This window comes from Anomaloglossus baeobatrachus, chromosome 6, assembly GCF_048569485.1.
Source record: "Anomaloglossus baeobatrachus isolate aAnoBae1 chromosome 6, aAnoBae1.hap1, whole genome shotgun sequence".
In the NCBI taxonomy this organism is placed as follows: Eukaryota; Metazoa; Chordata; class Amphibia; order Anura; family Aromobatidae; genus Anomaloglossus; species Anomaloglossus baeobatrachus.
In genome coordinates, this window is record NC_134358.1 from 210,628,897 (window position 1) to 210,646,735 (window position 17,839).

At 41.6% G+C, this 17,839-nt stretch overlaps 1 protein-coding gene across 2 annotated transcripts in view; it reads left to right on the plus strand.

The window, feature by feature from the left end:
* Positions 1 to 17,839, plus strand: part of ATP9B (ATPase phospholipid transporting 9B (putative)) — a 441,649-nt gene that overhangs the window by 14,278 nt on the left and 409,532 nt on the right. For both annotated transcript variants that reach the window (XM_075314650.1, XM_075314649.1), the window contains exon 2: positions 10,361 to 10,528. In XM_075314650.1, coding sequence (XP_075170765.1) covers positions 10,361 to 10,528 — 168 coding nt within the window. The remainder of the gene's footprint in view (positions 1 to 10,360; positions 10,529 to 17,839) is intronic.

Genomic DNA, 17,839 nt, shown 5'->3' on the forward strand with positions numbered 1-17,839 from the left:
ATGTGCTGTGCTGATTACCGGCAGCTCCTGGAGCGATCGATTGGACAGGAGTCTGATCCCGTCCGATCGCTGCAAGAGCTGCCGGTAATCAGCTGATGAAGTCCCCTGACGGCAGGATCAGCTGATAGCCGGCCGGGCGCCCGCGTCACCGCGATCAGCTGATGCGTCAGGTGACTGCATCAGGTGATCCACCGCCAGGTCCTGCAAGCAAGGTCCTGCCCCGGGGAGACTGCACACAGCCAGAGCGGCGGGACCGGGAGGAGCTGGGAGCGGGCATGGCACCGGGACCCTGCGGACAGGTGAGTATATATGACATTTTTTTTTTTTTCTACTGTTCACTTTGATTTTCGCCGCTGCCTCCACCTCCCGCCCAGACATGGCGCCGCACGGAGCTGACATGCACAGGACGGGAGGTGGAAGCAGCGGTGACAGTACCGGGAGGATTCACGCTTCTGTGTTTACCAACAGAAGGAATCCTCTTCCTGTACACGTCACTGTAGTACCCACCCCTTGCGTTTATAGCTGCGTTTTTAGTCATAGAAACGCGGCTATATGCATTTTTCATTGCGTTTTTAACATCTCATTGAATTCAATGGGTGAAAAACGCAGTGAAAAACGCAGAAATAATTGACATGCTGCGTTTTTGTGGTCACCACAAAAACGCAGCTAAAAAAAAACGCTGTGTGCGGACAGCACTTATGAAAACCCATTGACATTGCTGGGGAAGCAATGTCACTGCGTTTTCAGCACAAAAACGCGGTAAAAAACGCCGCTAAAAACGCGGCAAAAACGCCTAGTGCGCACAAGGCCTTACAGTACTATAGATGCAGCAAGAATAGATATACAGTTGTGCTCAAAAGTTTACATACCCCAGCAAATGTTTTGCTTTCTTGGCCTTTTTTCAGAGACTATGAATAACACAAAATCTTTTTTTCCACTCATGGTTAGTGGTTGGGTGAAGCCATTTATTGTCAAACCACTATGTTTTCTCTTTTTTAAATCATAATGACAACCAAACACATCCAAATGACCCTTATCAAAAGTTCACATACCCCAGTTCTTAAAGGGAACCTGTCATCAGAAATTTAGCTTGAAACCTAAAAGTTTCCCCCTCTGCAGCTCCTGGGCTGCATTCTAGCAAGGTTCCTGTACTTTTTGTGGCCCCTTTTAAACCAAATTAAATACTTTATAAACTTGTACCTTTTGCTATGTAAATTTTGTAAATCGTCCATGGGGGCGGGCTCTCTGCTGACCGATGCTGTTCCTCCAGCACATTTACGCCGTCCCCCCCACGCTCCATTTCATCCATCAGGACGCTGCCCCTGGGCGACCGTGGTCCGCGCATACGCTGTGCGACTGTAGCGGTACTGTGCAGCAGGGCAAGATGGGAAAGAGGTGACGTCGGGTCATCTGGCCAGCAAGCGCTTGCGCAGAACGCTGGAGGAAGAGGGGAAAGTGCGGTCACGAGGTTATGGGCGGCACTTGCTGATGACACTCACAGCGCCGCCCATAACCTCATGCCTGCGCAAAACATCACCAGCGGTCACACGTACTTACAGTGCACAGTACCGCTACAGTCGCACAGCGTATGCGCGGACCACGGTCGCCCAGGGGCAGCGTCCTGAGATATGAAATTCAGCGTTGGGGGGCGGCGTAAATCTGCTGGAGGAACAGCAACGGTCACCAGAGAGCCCGCCCCCATGGACGATTTACAAAATTTACATAGCAAAAGGTACAAGTTTTTAAAGTATTTAATTTGGTTTAAAAGGGGCCACAAAAAGTACAGGAACCTTGCTAGAATGCAGCCCAGGAGCTGCAGAGGGGGAAACTTTTAGGTTTAAAGCAAAATTTCTGATGACAGGTTCCCTTTAATACTGTGTATTGCTCCCTCTAATGTCAATGACAGCTTGATGTCTTTTGTGGTAATTGTAGATGAGGCTTTTTATTTTCTCAGCTGGTAAAGCTGCCCATTCTTCTTGGCAAAAAGCCTCCAGTTCCTGTAAATTTCTGGGCTTTCTTGCATGAACTCCGCACTTGAGTTCTCCCCAGAGCAGCTCAATGGTTTTGAGGTCAGGAGACTGAGATGTCCACTCCAGAACCTTCACTTTGTTTTGCTGTAGCCAATAACAGGTCGACTTGGCCTTGTGTTTTGCATCGTTGTCATGTTGGAACGTCCAAGTATGTCCCATGCGCATTTTCCGGGCTGATGAGTGCAAATTTGTCTCCAGTATTTGCTGATAACGTGCTGCATTCATCTTTCCTTCAACTTTGACCAAGTTTCCTGTGCGTTTTGTATCTCACACATCCCTACATCACCAGCGATCCACCTCCGTGTTTTACAGTAGGAATGGTGTTCCTTTCATCATAGGCCTTGTTGACACATCTCCAAGTGTAACGTTTATGGTTGTGGTCAAAAAGTTCAATTTTGGTCTCATCACTCCAAATTACCTTGTTTCAGAAGTTTGGAGGCTTGTCTCTATGCTGTTTGGTGTATTGTAGGCAAGATACTTTGTAGCATTTGCACAGTAATGGCTTTCATCTGGCGACTCGACCATCCAGCCCATTGTTCTTCAAGTGCCTCCTTATTGTGCATCTTGAAACAGTCACACTGCTAGTTTTCAGTGAGTCCTGTATTTCAGCTGATGTTTGTGGGTTTTTCTTTGCATCCTGAGCAATTTTCCTGGCAGTTGTGGCCGAAATGTTTGTTGGTCCACCTGATCGTGGTTTGGTTTTCACAGAGCCCCTGATTTTCCATTTGGTAGTTTACAGTTTGAACACTGCTGACTGGCATTATCAATTTTTTGGATATCTATTTGTATCCCTTTCATGTTTTATACAGTTCAACTATCTTTTCCTGTAGATCCGTTGACAATTCTTTTGCTTTCCCCACTCACAATCCAGAAATGTCAGTGGCTGGATGACAGATGCAAGAGTCTGTCTGGATCCCAGAAACTCTCTTAGCTTTTATGTACACTCACTGATTACAAGCAAACAGGTCACAGGTGAGGATGTTACTTTTATTACCCATTCAAACCCATTTGTGTCAACTTCTGTGCATGTTAGCAGGCCAAAATCACCAGTGTATGTGAACTTTTGATCAGGGTCATTCGGATGTATTTGGTTGTCATTATGAATAAAAGAGAAAACACAGTAGTTTGACAATAAATGGCTGCACCCAACCACTAACCATGAGTGGGAAAAAAGATTTTGTGTTATCATTCATATTGTCTGAAAAAAGCCAAGAAAGCAAAAAAATCTGCCGGGGTATGTAAACTTTTGAGCACAACTGTATGCACTATACAGGTACACACATATTTTATATATACTGTGCGTGTGTGTGTGTATATATATATATATATGTGTGATGGAACAGTATATTCAGTATATCACAAAAGGGAGTAGACCCCTCACATTTTTGTAAATATATATTTCCTTAGGACAATACTGATAATATGACACTGATACAATGAAAAGTAGTCAGTGTCCATTTCACTGAAGGCCCAGGGAGGTCAATATGTGCATGCGCCACCATCGTTGCTATTTTACTGATGCCCATGGCTTGAACAATTTGTGCAAGCACCACCCACGGCTAGGATGGTGCCGACGCGAAATTTTAAAGAGGAAGTGGATAAAGCCACGAGAGACAACGGACCGTACCCACAGTCCCGCCTCAGAGTCCCACCCTAATGCACAAAAACTCAAAACTTCTAGTGATGATTTAACAAAAAACAGGCTATAGATTTCTTCCATGAAGATATCTATTAAATCAGTATAACAGCACCATTATGGCCATAGCTTTAGTTTAATATGCATAGCCCGATGACAGTTTCTTTTTAAGTTATATTCCTGAACAACACTGTTAATGCAGACGATGATAGAAAAGTGGCCCAATATGTAATACATTATAACGTTTGGTATAGGCACAGATCACAGGGCAGTCCTGACCTTTATCCACCCCTATAATAGGAACGTGTAGGCATCTGATATAGAAATGAGCGAACCCGAGGTTTGGTGTTTAGTTTTCAATTTTTTTTATTTTAAAAACTAGAGTTTGGGCGCTTTATGTATGAATTTTACTCGCGCGAGCATCACTGTGCTCAGGTACGCTCGATGCTCTGCCCAATGCGAGCCGCTTGCAGTGTTTATACGGCGCGCACTGGGGGTAACAACAGCATGATCGGATTTAGTGTGCGTCAAACAAATAGAAATGGATAAACCCAGCCCACCTGCTCCTGGAAGTGATCTGTTTATGACTGGCTGCATGTGGACGGTGAACCGAACTGCCAATCAGTGACTTCCATTGTGGTTCGGGCCAAGTCCGCACCCCTGGAGGTACGTATCGTCTGCACACACCAAAATAACTTCCACAGGTTCACTCATCTCTAATCACAACTGAACTATGGAGCAATGGAAGAGGTGGCCTTCTTCAATGAATCATATTTTTTGTTATATCATCAGAATAGCCATTTGTACAGTGGCATGCACAAGTTGGGCACATGTGGTCAAAATTACTGTTATTGTGAACAGTTAAGCAAGTTGAAGATGACATGATCTTTAAGGCCCCATGCGCAGGCTGCAGTTTTTGATGCATTTTTGATGACCTTCTAGTCACCACAAATTGCATGCTTTTCCTTCCCCAGCAAAGTCTATGAGATTTCAGATTTGCTGTGTGCACGTTGCTTTTTTTGGCCTGCAGTTTTGAGGTGACAACAAAACTGCAGCATGTCAATTGATATTGTTTTTTTCCTGCATTTTTCACCCATTGGCACAAAACGCATGGTCAAAAACGGCAAAAGTGTGGGCACCCTTCATGGTTAGTACCTAGTAGCACCCCCTTTGGCAAGCATCACAGCTTGTAAATGCTTTCTGTAGCAGCCATGAGTCTTTCAATTCTTGTTTGAGGGATTTTCATCCATTCTTCCTTGGAAAAGTCTTCCAGTTGTGTGATATTCCAGGCTCGTCTGGCATGCACTGCTCTTTTGAGGTCTAGCCTCATATTGCCAGTGATAATCAGATCAGGGGACTGTGAGGGCCATTGTAAAACCTTCAGCTTGCGCCTTCTGAGATCGTCTATCGTGGATTTTGATGTGTATTTAGGATCATTATCCATTTGTAGAAGCCATTGTCTTTTCAACGTCAGCTTTTTCATACAGATGGTTTGATAGTTACATCAAGAATTTATTGAAATTTCATTGAATTCATTCTTTCCTCTACACGTAACATGTTCCCTGTGCCAATAGCTGCAACACAACCCCAAAGCATGGTTGATCCACCCCCATGTTAAATGGTTGTTGAGATACTTTTCCTTGAAATTCTGTGCCATTTTTTTCTTCAGTTAAAAGAAAAAAAATTTAGTACCGTGTTAGCCAGTTGAAAAATGATTGATAGCTCTCAGTGAGAGAAACAAAATTAAAATCTTGTAGTTCTGATACCTTTTTAATGGCTAACAAAAATAAAATAAATTATGTTAAAGAGCAAGCTTTCGAGACTCCTTAGGTCTCTCCATGTTTTCATACCATGCCTGATGAAGAGACCTAAGGAGTCTCGAATGCTTGCTCTGTAACATCATTTATTTTATTTTATTTAGCCATTAAAGGTATCACGACTACAAAATTATAATTTTGTTTGTTCCACTGAGAGCAATCAATAATTTTTTCTTCCCACGTACCTTTGATCATTGTGGCTAAAGAGTTCTATTTTAACCACAGGACTTTTTCCAAAATGCATCAGGCTTGTTTAGATGTTCCTTTGCACACTTCTGACACTGAATTTTATGGTGAGGACGCAGGAGAGGTGTGACGGGGTCCTTCTCCCATATCACACAATCAACAGAGCGAGAGATGGCTGTACAATCCAAAGAGCATTTATTCTAAGCAAATCAAATGGTCCATAACATAATCCACAAAACAGAGGGTAAAATTAGTCCAGTAACACAAATATAGTCCGGTAACCGATAAATATCCAGGTCTCTCTGAGAAGCCAGTTTCTCCCAGAGGTTCAATCTTCCTGCTTCACTATTGAAGTTCTCAAACAGACTGCCTATGCCCCAGGTAAGCAAAAAGGTTACAGTAGGCAGACTCTAGGCCCACCTCCCCCCACACCCAGGGATGGAAAAGGCTATAACCTTGCACTATAGGGGGTGATTACTTACAAACAATACAATGTACACAGAAGCAGTACAAATAATGGACAGTGAACCAAGCTTAAAATAGGAATCTGTACAGCAAGATACACCTGTTTCCATATCCCACAATCTCCACCGGTTTGCTTCTGATGACTCTTCCATGAAGAACATATTTGTGTAGGAGTCTCTGAACAGTAGAACAACGTACTCCAACTCCAGAGTCTGCTAAATCTTCCTGAAGGTCTTTTGCAGTCAAGTGTGGGTTCTGATTTGCCTCTCGAGCAATCCTTTGAGCAGCTCTAAAATAAATTTTGCTTGTTCTTCCAGACCTTAACTTTAACTCCTCTGTTTCTGGTAACGTCCTTTTCTTAATTACATTCCAAACTGAGGAAAGAGCAAATTTAAAATGCTTTACTATTTTCATATAGCTTTCCCATGCTTTGCCAACAGAATTCAAAAAGCAGATGTGAACAGAGCCTAACGGTTGCAAGGGGTTTATGGCTTGGCTGCTGTTGTGGCACTGTCAGTAGGTGACTTTGCGGAGATCTACTGGGATCAGGCTCCATTTTTTTCTCTTGGTGTCTAGGAAAGTTCTTATTGGCTGGCTACAGAAGGCTACGGAAACAATGGTGAACTGACTAGTAATATGTAACTAACCCACCCCTGTCCTGGAAGTGATGCAATAAAGTGTAATCGGTACTTGCTGTCTGGAAGCTTTCAATGATTCAGCCATATTACTGCTTAAAATGCCTGGGACATGAATACAAAGGATTTGCAGGAAATCCGCTGTCGTCTTGGTCTTTATATATGTATCATCCAGGCAGGCAGAATTGTACATGATAACTTTCACGCTGTGAGTTTTGAAGTCTTCTTTCCCAGCATTTTGTGTAGTTTGTTTGTAATACTTTCCTCTTAGAAAAGTTTCTCATATTATAGATAATTGCTTGACGCCTTGATTGTCCATGAGTGACAAACCAATTAAGTGTGCAAGACACACATTACAAAGAAAATTAGACTTTGTCCTCTTCTCAGCTATGAAAAATCCATTATTCATCGTTTTATTGTTTTTAAATACAGAGGTAAAATTTTGCTATACAAAGGGAAAATTGCATTTGAAATAGAATAAATTGCATCGCAGTTCAGAGGCCGCGTTTTGAAGTCGATGATACTACACATGATGATGCTTTGCATGGATTATTCTTCACAATAGACTGCAGCTGTAAATTTGAGTGCACATCTCGCAAAACGGAGCAAACTGTAATTGTCTTCTGAGGTGTGCCCTGTATATATATTTATTTTGTGTGTCTTTTTTTTTGGGACGTGTATGTTTTTTTAAACTTTTTTTTGTTTTTTTTGTTATAAATCTATTGTTCCATAATGTTACCAGTGTGTCTGAAAAGAATTTAGAACATGAAGCAAATAGAAAACGCTAAAGAAGCATATAAAAATGGCAATTCTAAATGTCTGAGCAGCCATAGTTATGGATATTATCACTGCATGTCATCAGTGGGAGGTTAGATGTACAGTATGTTCACTGGCGGACACACAGAAGATTGCCCCTTTGCAAGAACAGTAAATGGGCCTTTTGATTGTAAAGTTTTGCTTTATGCTGAAGGGGGTGACAACCATATGGGGTATTTACCTTAGTAAAGTACAGTACAACTCTATCTCTGTCTATTGGAGGGGTATGCAGGTTTTATAAAGTGTATGTAATTCATATACAGTAAGACCAAACGTGTGGCCACACCTTCTCATTCAAAGAGTTTTCTTTATTTTCATGACTCTGAAAATTGTAGATTCACATTGAAGGCATCAAAACAATTAACACATGTGGAATGAAATACTTAACAAAAAAGTGTGAAACAACTGAAAATATGCCTTATATTCTAGGTTCTTCAAAGTAGCCACCTTTTGCTTTGATTACTGCTGTGCACACTCTTGGCATTCTCTTGATGAGCTTCAAGAGGTATTCACCAGAAATGGTTATCACTTCACAGGTGTGCCCTGTCAGGTTTAATAAGTGGGATTTCTTGCCTTATAAATGGGGTTGGGACCATCAGTTGTGTTGTGCAGACGTCTGGTGGATACACAGCTGATAGTCCTACTGAATAGACGCATGGCCACTACATTTGCCCGATCTCATTCCTTTTGATTTCTGGTTGTGGGGACACTTGAAAGAGCGTGTTTATCTGGGAAATGTCGACACCCTGGCTGACCTCAAAGACCGCATCATTTTGGAAGGGCGCAGCATCCCTCTATACCTGTTCTGTACCAGAAGAACATGGTCACCATGCATGATGGCAGCCATATTGAATAGTTATGCTAGTCTGTGGAACAATTCTGACATCTCCAATTATCCGCACACGGTTTTTGGGCCGTTCGCTCACCGTACAGTGCCACTTTTTCACCTGCTGGTGCGTTTTGGTATACATTTTATTTTCAGATGCTTTTCTTTTCCCAATGTCTTGAATAATAATTGAGCGTTTTGCTGCATTTTTTGATGCATTTTAAAACATTTTTTTTTTTTCCTGCTTTTTTCTCCATTACATTCAATAAGTGAAAAACGCAGGGAAAAATGCAAAAAGAATTGACATGCTGCATCTTTGTGGTCACCACAAAAACGCAGCTAAAAATACTGCACTGTGTGGACAGCAAAATTGAAATCTCATAGACTTTACTGGGGAAGGAGATTCATGCAGTTTTTAAAACAAAAATGCACCCAAAAAATGTGCAAAAACATGGCAAAAAAATGCAGCGTGCGCACATAACCTGAACCTCAGGTTATTTTATGGCCACATTGTAAATTCACACATATTTGAAGACTTTGACTTTATGCGCCAGCCTGGCACATCAAAAAACAATTGGGTGGGCTTAGTTGAGGGGACATGGGCAGCCGATGCCCACAAGATTCACTTTTATTTACGCCAGAAAGTAGATTATATTATAGTAGAAATCTTCTCCCGGTCTTATTTTAGTGCACGGTGCGTGTTTAAGATACGTCAAATTCATTTATAGCTGTAAAGCACCGGTCTTGATGAATCCTCTTCAGATTTTAGAAAGCTGATGTATATGTATACAAATTATAGTTAATTTTTGGAGTTGATCCTTAGAGCGAACAGCTAGCAATGACCCACTGTAAGACCTTTAATATATAAAATAAAAAGGCGAAAAAAGTGCAACTATGGATGTGTCATTGAAAATGGGGCTTCCCATAAGGCCCCTTTCACACGTCAGTGATTCTGGTACGTTTGTGCTTTTTTTTAAACGTACCAGAATCACTGACATACGCAGACCCATTATAATGAATGGGTCTGCTCACACGTCAGTGATTTTTCACTGCACGTGTCTCCGTGCAGCGTACCCGCGTGTGCGTGATTGCTGCACGGAGACATGTCCATTTTTTTCTGGCATCACTGATGTTCCACGGACCACGCAGTGGTGTGGTCCGTGAAACACGTGCCAGAAAAAGCGTGCATTTAAAATAATAAACATTTTTACTCACCCGGCTTCAGCCGCGCTCTCTGCAGCCCGTGCAGCCTGCTGCTTCTGAGCCGGCTCATTACTGTCGCGCATATTAATGATGCACGACACAGCCGACCCGGAAGCAGCTGCTGCAGGGGTCAGCGCCGGCCGGATGCTGCACTGCGGGAGCGTTCAGGACCATGGAGAGCGGGAGCGGGCGCAGGTGAGTTGATTTCTAAGTGCAATCACGGGCCACGGAGAACGGAGCCCGGATTGCACTTAGACCACCCACGTGTGCCGTGATTCACGGCACACGCAGGGACATGTGCGTGTTTTACACGCCAGTGAAAAACGTCTGTGTTTTTCACTGACGTGTGAAACTGGCCTAAATGTGTGACCAGCTTTCATGTGGTTGAAACTCATCCACTGCAATGACTAATTGGCCCACACTTTTGTCTCATAATCATGCGGCCCGCTGGCCCTCCTCCGGTGGCAGCAGCTTCAGCCATGCTAACACTGCAAAATTGTGTACTTTACTTTGGCCCCCAAAAATCCAAGAATGGTTTAGGTAAGCATTTCTTCTCTACTCGGAGGGATCATGCTTGTTGTCACTGACAGGTTTGAGCTATATTTATTTGGCATTACGTGGAAGTAGCCTGCCTGGGAAAGTATGGTGGATACTGTTAAAAAAAAACCCCCAAACTAATCAACTTCATATACAGCTTGCACTATTGATGCCAGTTGCTTATAATAGCTATAATCCTGTCTTGTCAGGTATCAAGATGAAGCATCCCCCCTGGATGAAATGCCACTCATGATGTCAGAAGAAGGTTTTGAGAACGATGAAAGTGATTATCACACTTTACCGAGAGCCAGGATAACTCGAAGAAAAAGAGGGTTGGAATGGTTTGTCTGTGGAGGCTGGAAATTCCTGTGCACCAGGTTTGTACTATGATTATTACATTGATGATTAATGATAAAATGTGGAAGAAACACACATGGAGTCCTATATTCACAAGAAAATATATAATTTTTATTAAGTACAAAAACATACAAAAAAATGTTTTTTTTTTTCATCATTGTAGTTTACCATTGATTGAGGACTTACTAGGTTACCAAGTCTGGTCCTGTGCCACAGAAGAGCAACTGTAGCACAATGTGCTGAAAAATTATTTTCTGACTATTCAAAAAAACAAACAGTGCATTGCAATTGGCCGTGTATTGGATTTAGTAGCTGCAAACTGGACCGAGTGTCTTAGAAATTAACCATGAAAGAATGGGGCCTTACATCTTATACCATGTAGACTTCTATAGGGTGTATGCTTAAGGTCCAGTCACACACAACGACTTACCAGCGATCCTGAAAACGATGTGACCTGATAGGGATCGCTGGTAAGTCGCTGGGAGGTCGCTGGTGAGATATCACAGAGTCAGATCTTACCAACGATGCAGGAATGATACAGATCGCAGTAGCGACCTGTATAACGATCTCAGCAGTCACTGTGACCCTGTCACACAGTGTCAAACCTAGCGATGTGTCCTGCCCAGCAGGACATCGCCTTTGAAGAAAATTGCCTGGACCATTCGGCAACGACTAGAGATCTCACAGCAGGGGCCTGATCGCTGGTAGGTGTCACACATAACGAGATCGCTAACGGGATCGCTACTGCGTCACAGAAACTGTGACTCAGCAGCGATCTCGCTAGCGATCTCGTTATGTGTAACGGTACCTTTAGTGTACCAGAATAGAAATGCTACCAGGATGCACTTTAGGTCTAGTACAAGCAAGGAAAACAGTGTGCAACTCTAGGTAAAGCTCTAGGTAATGTTCTGCAAGGAGCCAATGGGTCAAGACATTCAGGTGAATATACCTTTTACTTAAATATATGATCTAAACATTGGTGCCGGCTAAGTACGTCCCTCATGGCAATGACATTCCCTATTGGCAGTGGTCTCTTTCCACAGGATAATACCCCGTGAAACACTTCTAAAATTATTTAGGAATAATATATTTATTATGCCTTGCTTATATTGCACCATGATCTTCCAGAGCACTTTACGGACAGAATGGTCACTGTCCCTATAGGGGCTCACAATCTAAATTCCCTATCACTGTGAATTTGGAGTATAGGAGGAAACCCACGAAATCATGGAATGGTTTAAGGAACACAACAAAGAGATTGTGGTGTTACTTAACCTCCAAATTCCCAGCTAGTCCACTAGAGCATCTGTGAGATGTTTTGGGAAAACTAGCCTGATCCACTAAACATCTGTTTCGTAAATGTATTCATATCTGCATATAGCATGTTATAAACCAGAAAAAGCATCTACTACTAAGGTCTTGGTGCCGGGTACCTTCAGAGGCCCTGTTGGGTCCATTCCATTGGTGGGACAGAGCTTGTATTGTGGCTTGAGGGACACACAATAGTAAGCGGGTGGCTGTAAAGTTATAGACGATTGTATATATTGGAAATGTGTTAGATATTACAGCCATGCTGGACCAGTGTGTACCTTATAATTGTCTTATAACAGGGGCTTGCGTACGAGGGTCATTCATTTAAAGATTTCCCCTGAGCCACTTCCTGTTAACTGACGGCAACAAAACTTGGCACAGTTATTAGTCTTTCTCTACATAGCTGCCACCTAGAGACACACACTTCCTCCATCTCTTAATGCAACTGTAAACACATTGCTTGCAGATGACGACAGGTTGCTCTTAAAGCTACGTTGTGACTTTTAGATATTAGCCTCGTCATCTGGAAAATGCTTGCCGTTCAAAAATAACTTTTGGAAAGAGGCGGAAGTCCAATGGTGCAAGGTCAAGTGAATAAGGGGGATGTCGTAGAATTTCAAAGCCGCAGGAGCATGCTTCCATTTGGGTAACATGCCATGTCTTTTGGTTTTGATGGCCTCACACAATTTCTGCAGCAGTGAAGCATAGTATGCCCCAATAATCGTGGTACTCTTTGTTAGTAAATCCATCTAAGACTACTCTGTGCTGGTCCCAAAAGACTGTGAACATGACCTTGCCTGCCGAGGGTTGGGCACGTGCTTTCTTTGGAGGTGGTGTGTTGCAAATTAGCACGTAACCTATACAGAATGATATCATTACACGTGCGGGTTCAGCGTCTTGCAATAGATAGAGGTATGTCTGGGGAAATTTTTAATGAATGTCCCTTGTACAGTCCCTAATTAAAGAATGTATGTCTGGAACACCTATGGTGTGAACAGGGTGCAAGACTCAAAAATATACAACTAAACAATAGGATAAAGAGTTGCACACCAGTCACAATGTATAGGGGAATAATGAAAAGCAAAACTGCTATGGGAATACTAGACTGAAAAATACAATGGACTATCTGAAAAAAGTGAAAAACATGAAAATGGTATTTGCATAACTGCTATGAATAATTGGAATGAGAGATGTTTAGCCATTGTATTGATCAATGCAAAGGAACCCCAAAACCAAACGCCAAGGTAATCTCTATTTTTGGGGTCCCTAGCCTATATGTAACCTCACCTGCAGTTAAAAAACTTGCTCTGTACGGGAAGCAAAGGACCAAGCTATATATGTGAAATAAGACACATGGCTATGGGTGGGGCAGGGTTCTCAGACAGAAAATGCATACTAAGTAAAGAATGTACGTCTGGAACACCTATGGTGTGAACAAGGTGCAAGACTCAAAAATATACAACTAAACAATTAGGATAAAGAGTTGCACACCAGTCACAATGTATAGGGGAATAATGAAAAGCAAAACTGCTATGGGAATAGTGTTTAGTTGTATATTTTTGAGTCTTGCACCCTGTTCACACCATAGGTGTTCCAGACGTACATTCTTAAATTAGTATGCATTTTCTGTCTGAGAACCCTGCCTCACCCATAGCCATGTGTCTTATTTCACATATATAGCTTGGTCCTTTGCTTCCCATACAGAGCAAGTTTTTTAACTGCAGGTGAGGTTACACATAAGTTAGGGACCCCAAAAATAGAGATTACCTTGGCGTTTGGTTTTGGGGCTCCTTTGCATTGATCAATAAAATGGCTAAACATCTCTCATTCCAATTATTCATAGCAGTTATGCAAATACCATTTTGATGTTTTTAACTTTTTTCAGATAGTCCATTGTATTTTTCGTCTAGTATTCCCATAGCAGTTTTGCTTTTCATTTTTCCCCTATACATTGTGACTGGTGTGCAACTCTTTATCCTATTGTTTCCTTGTAAGGTCCCTGACAGAAGTTCTGTCGCTTATCCATGTTATGTAAATAAAAGCTTATAACCTGACTTTAAATTCATCCATTGCTTTCATAAATTATTCTTTTGAAAGCTGAAACCCTCCTAAATGTGGTTTAGGTTATGAAAATAAAGTTGCTGCAAAGCTGAAATATTGATCATTTAATGAACACAGAAAGGTCAGATTTTGGCAAGACAAAAGTTTTGTCGCCCACAGAAATTAATGTGAAATTCAAACAAATAATTAACTTTTAATACAAAGATATGTTGCATAACATTGGTGAATGAAGTTGTGGTGCTATTAGAGCCATATTTAATATTTTGTGTGACTTCCATGAGCTTGAAGGACTGCATTGATGCATACAATTTATTGATGACGTCATCAGGAATAGCAAAGAATGCAGTCTTACATGCCTCCCAGAGTTCATCTAGATTCTTTGGTTTTGTCTTCCAAGCTTCCGCTTTCATCCTACCCCAAACATGCTCAATGATGTTCATGTCTGGTGACTGGCCTGGCCAGTCCTTAACCACCTTGATCTTCTTTGCCAGGAGGATCTTTGTTGTAGAGATGGATGTATGAGATGGCGCACCATCCTGCTGCAGAATTTGACCCCTTTTATGACTGGGAATGTAAGAGGTAGCTAATACTTCTTGATATTTTAGGCTATTGATGTTAACTTTCACCTTGCAGATGTTTCGCACACCCCCATACTGAATTGAACCCAAGACCATGATCTTTCCGCCACCAAACTTAACTGTTTTCTGGATCCATACAGGCTCCATTAGGTCTCCTGCAGTATTTGTGGCGGCTGTGGTGTAATTCAACTGAAGATTCATCAGAGAAATCCACCTTCTGCCACATTTCCAGCGTCCTTCTGATTAGCAGGCTGTGGGAAATGCCACACGTTTTTTTCATTGCCTTTTATTTAGTGCTGGCTTTTGGGCACTGATTCGACCATAAAGGCCATTTCGAGACAGAATCCTACAAACTGTTCTAGTTGACACAGGGACTTGAGGTGACCAGGCCTTTTGGAGCTCTGCTGCAGTGGAAGAGGGGCTGGCTTTGGATTTTCTAACCAACAAACGTTCCTCCTGAGCAGTTGTCTTGCAGGGTCTGCCGGACCTGGGCTTGTCAAAAACATCTCCAGAACTCTTAAAATCTTTTTTTAATTCTAGGTACTTGACGCTGAGACACATTAATGGTGCCAGCCACCTCTGCAGTGGATCTGTTCTTCAGCCTCTTGATAATCAAGGCTTTGGTCGCAGGGTGGATTTTTGGCATGTTTTGTCAGAGGTCAAGTTGCAGTTCAACTGAAGCTCTGGGGTGCTGGGTTTCCTTTTATACGCACCCGCTAATTAACATATAATTTAGTGAGCACAGGTGAGGATGTAAACTAGGATTGGGAGCATTATATGACAAGGCGACAAAGCATTTGTCTTGCCAAAATCTGACCTTTCTGTGTTCATTAATTGATCAATATTTCAGCTTTGTAGCAACTTTATTTTCATAACCTAAACCAAATTTGAGAGGGTTTCAGCTTTCAAAAGAGCAATTTATAAAGCCAATGGATGAATTTAAAGTCTGGTTATAAGCTTTTATTTACATAACATGGATATGCGAGAGAACTGTTGTCAGAAACTGTATATCCACCTGGGTTATATCCTAAATCCAAAATCAAATGGTGTGTATAGTCTTACTTGATTTCTAAAGCAAAGTGTTAAAAAAAGGCAATTGTTGAGAAATAGAGAGAAGTTCTTTCTCCAAGGAGATTTAGTTTTAGTCAGACATACTAGAAGAAAGCTTACAAATGATGGAAACATTGTTGCTCAACATTGCACTGGTCCCACAATCCTTGGGCCTGCTTCTTGGTTGCTTCCCTCCTTTTTGTCTAAGTTCCTGCCCGAACAAATCGCTACAAGGAATGTCCGTAATGGTCTATCCAGCCGATTTTGTATGAGGTCATGTGGTTGGAGGTTGTGTCATCATCCTAGGGAATCAAACTAAAGAACCTCCACAGTAGCACAAGGATCGAGACGTATATTAGTATGTTCATGGCTTACAGTTGTGATTTCTGATTGATGCCATTTTCTTCATTTGGATGACCCCTTTAACTATTATTATTATTTATCACCTTTGTTCATGAAGTCCATGAGTTACATTTTCTAGAAAAAGTTACTGATCTTTGAAAAGAGTCATAGTTATACTACTGGATGGCAAAATATAGTTTTATTACAATAGGGCATCTGTCTAATTTCCTCTGCTGCTTGTACTCAATAATCCATTGCTATTCTGTAATCCCCAATGGTTCCAGGGTAATAATACACTGCTACCGTCAGTGATTAGTGTCAGTCTGGTCTCCTGTTTGGGGGATAGCACAGACTAGAGATGGTGGCACTGAGCTCAGGAATACTGTAGGTTGTAGTAGAGTGTTAAACCTTTTTAAGGATCAAAATTTATCTCTGTTTGTCATTCATCAGAAAATAACATATTCAATCAGTTTTTTATTTTTATATGTATCTTTATACTTTTTTTCAATCCTATTTTTTTCATATAACGATCTTTATTAAAAAACAAAATTGGTAATCTTGCAATTTTTACACTTGCCACTGGGGCTTTTTTAGACTCATACTTTCTTTCCTTTCAGGAAGAGTTTTCAGCTGTCTCCTTATCATCAGAGGCTGTCTTACAATGACAAGTAACACTGATGCACAGCTGATAACACAGGATCCACCAATCACAATAGGTGATGTCACAGATAACTCTTCTCCCCCACCCTTCACAATGACCTTTGTACAGGCACATTTACTTATATGTGTTGTTTCTTAAAACAATAGGAAGTCAAAAAAACCTCAGTGGTCAGTGTGAAAATTATAAGATTTCTATTTTTTATTTTTAATACAGACTACGGTATAAAAAAAATGCCAACATTAAAAAGAAAATGCATGTAACAAAACCTTATTTAATCAATAGCTTAATTTCTAATAATGGCTACTCTTTAACTCCTTAGCACAGAAGCCTGTTTTTTTCCTCAAATCAGATTTTATTTGAAGAAAGATATAAACAATACACAGATGCAGCGCGCTGTCAAATAACCAAACTCCGAACCAAACGTAGATAATCAACATCTCCCTCTCTGATCACGCAGCACTGATGAACCCAATATACCGTTTAAGTTGTTAAAGGTGAATAGGTTATAAAGGAGCAGGGTTCTAAGGGGAGAAAAAGGAAGAGGAGAAGACTGAGAGGGATAAGACAGGGAAGAAAAAGGAAAATAAGATGCGGGTGGGGGCTTTTGCGTGGTTGGACACGCTTCCGCTCTATGAACTGATAGTATGTTATGAAGGGATAGTGATAATTTTGTATCATGCTGTACTTCCTGTTGATCCATAACACCAGGTCTAGAGTGTCCCTAAGCATAATCCATGGTGCCCATGTGGCATTTACTTTATCTTTATTTCCCAGTATGTATGACTTATCAAGGACTCCAACCTAAGTATTTCATTACATTCTACTATAAAAACATCCTTTCAGGGGGGGTTCTATCTTGCTTCCAATATCTTGGAATTAGATTCCTGGCTGCTGTCAAGAAGTGTCTCAATAATCACTTCTTAAACCCTGAAACAGAGATGTCCCCAAGGGATAAGAGTGCCAGTTTCTTGTGGGCTGAATCTGTCTATAGGATAATTTATTATATAGCTAGAAAATGGCCTCCCAAAAGAGTCTCATAGGCGGGCATGACCACCAAATATGGGTAAGTGATCCCTTCTCCTTTTCTCCTTTTGACATCTCCATCATACATCAGAAGCTGAAAGGAAGGCAGCTGTATATGTTCACTGGCCAGCTATAGCACCTAGACAGGATCTTTTAGCTCCTCTCCTGTGACACCACATTCAGCGAGGAATTATTTACAAGAAGAAGGATTTTGGTTTATTCTTCCAGCGAGAATGATCTCCCATACTCCTCTTCCCATCTCTGGAAATACCCAGGCAGGCAATCCACCGCACCCCTGCACTTTG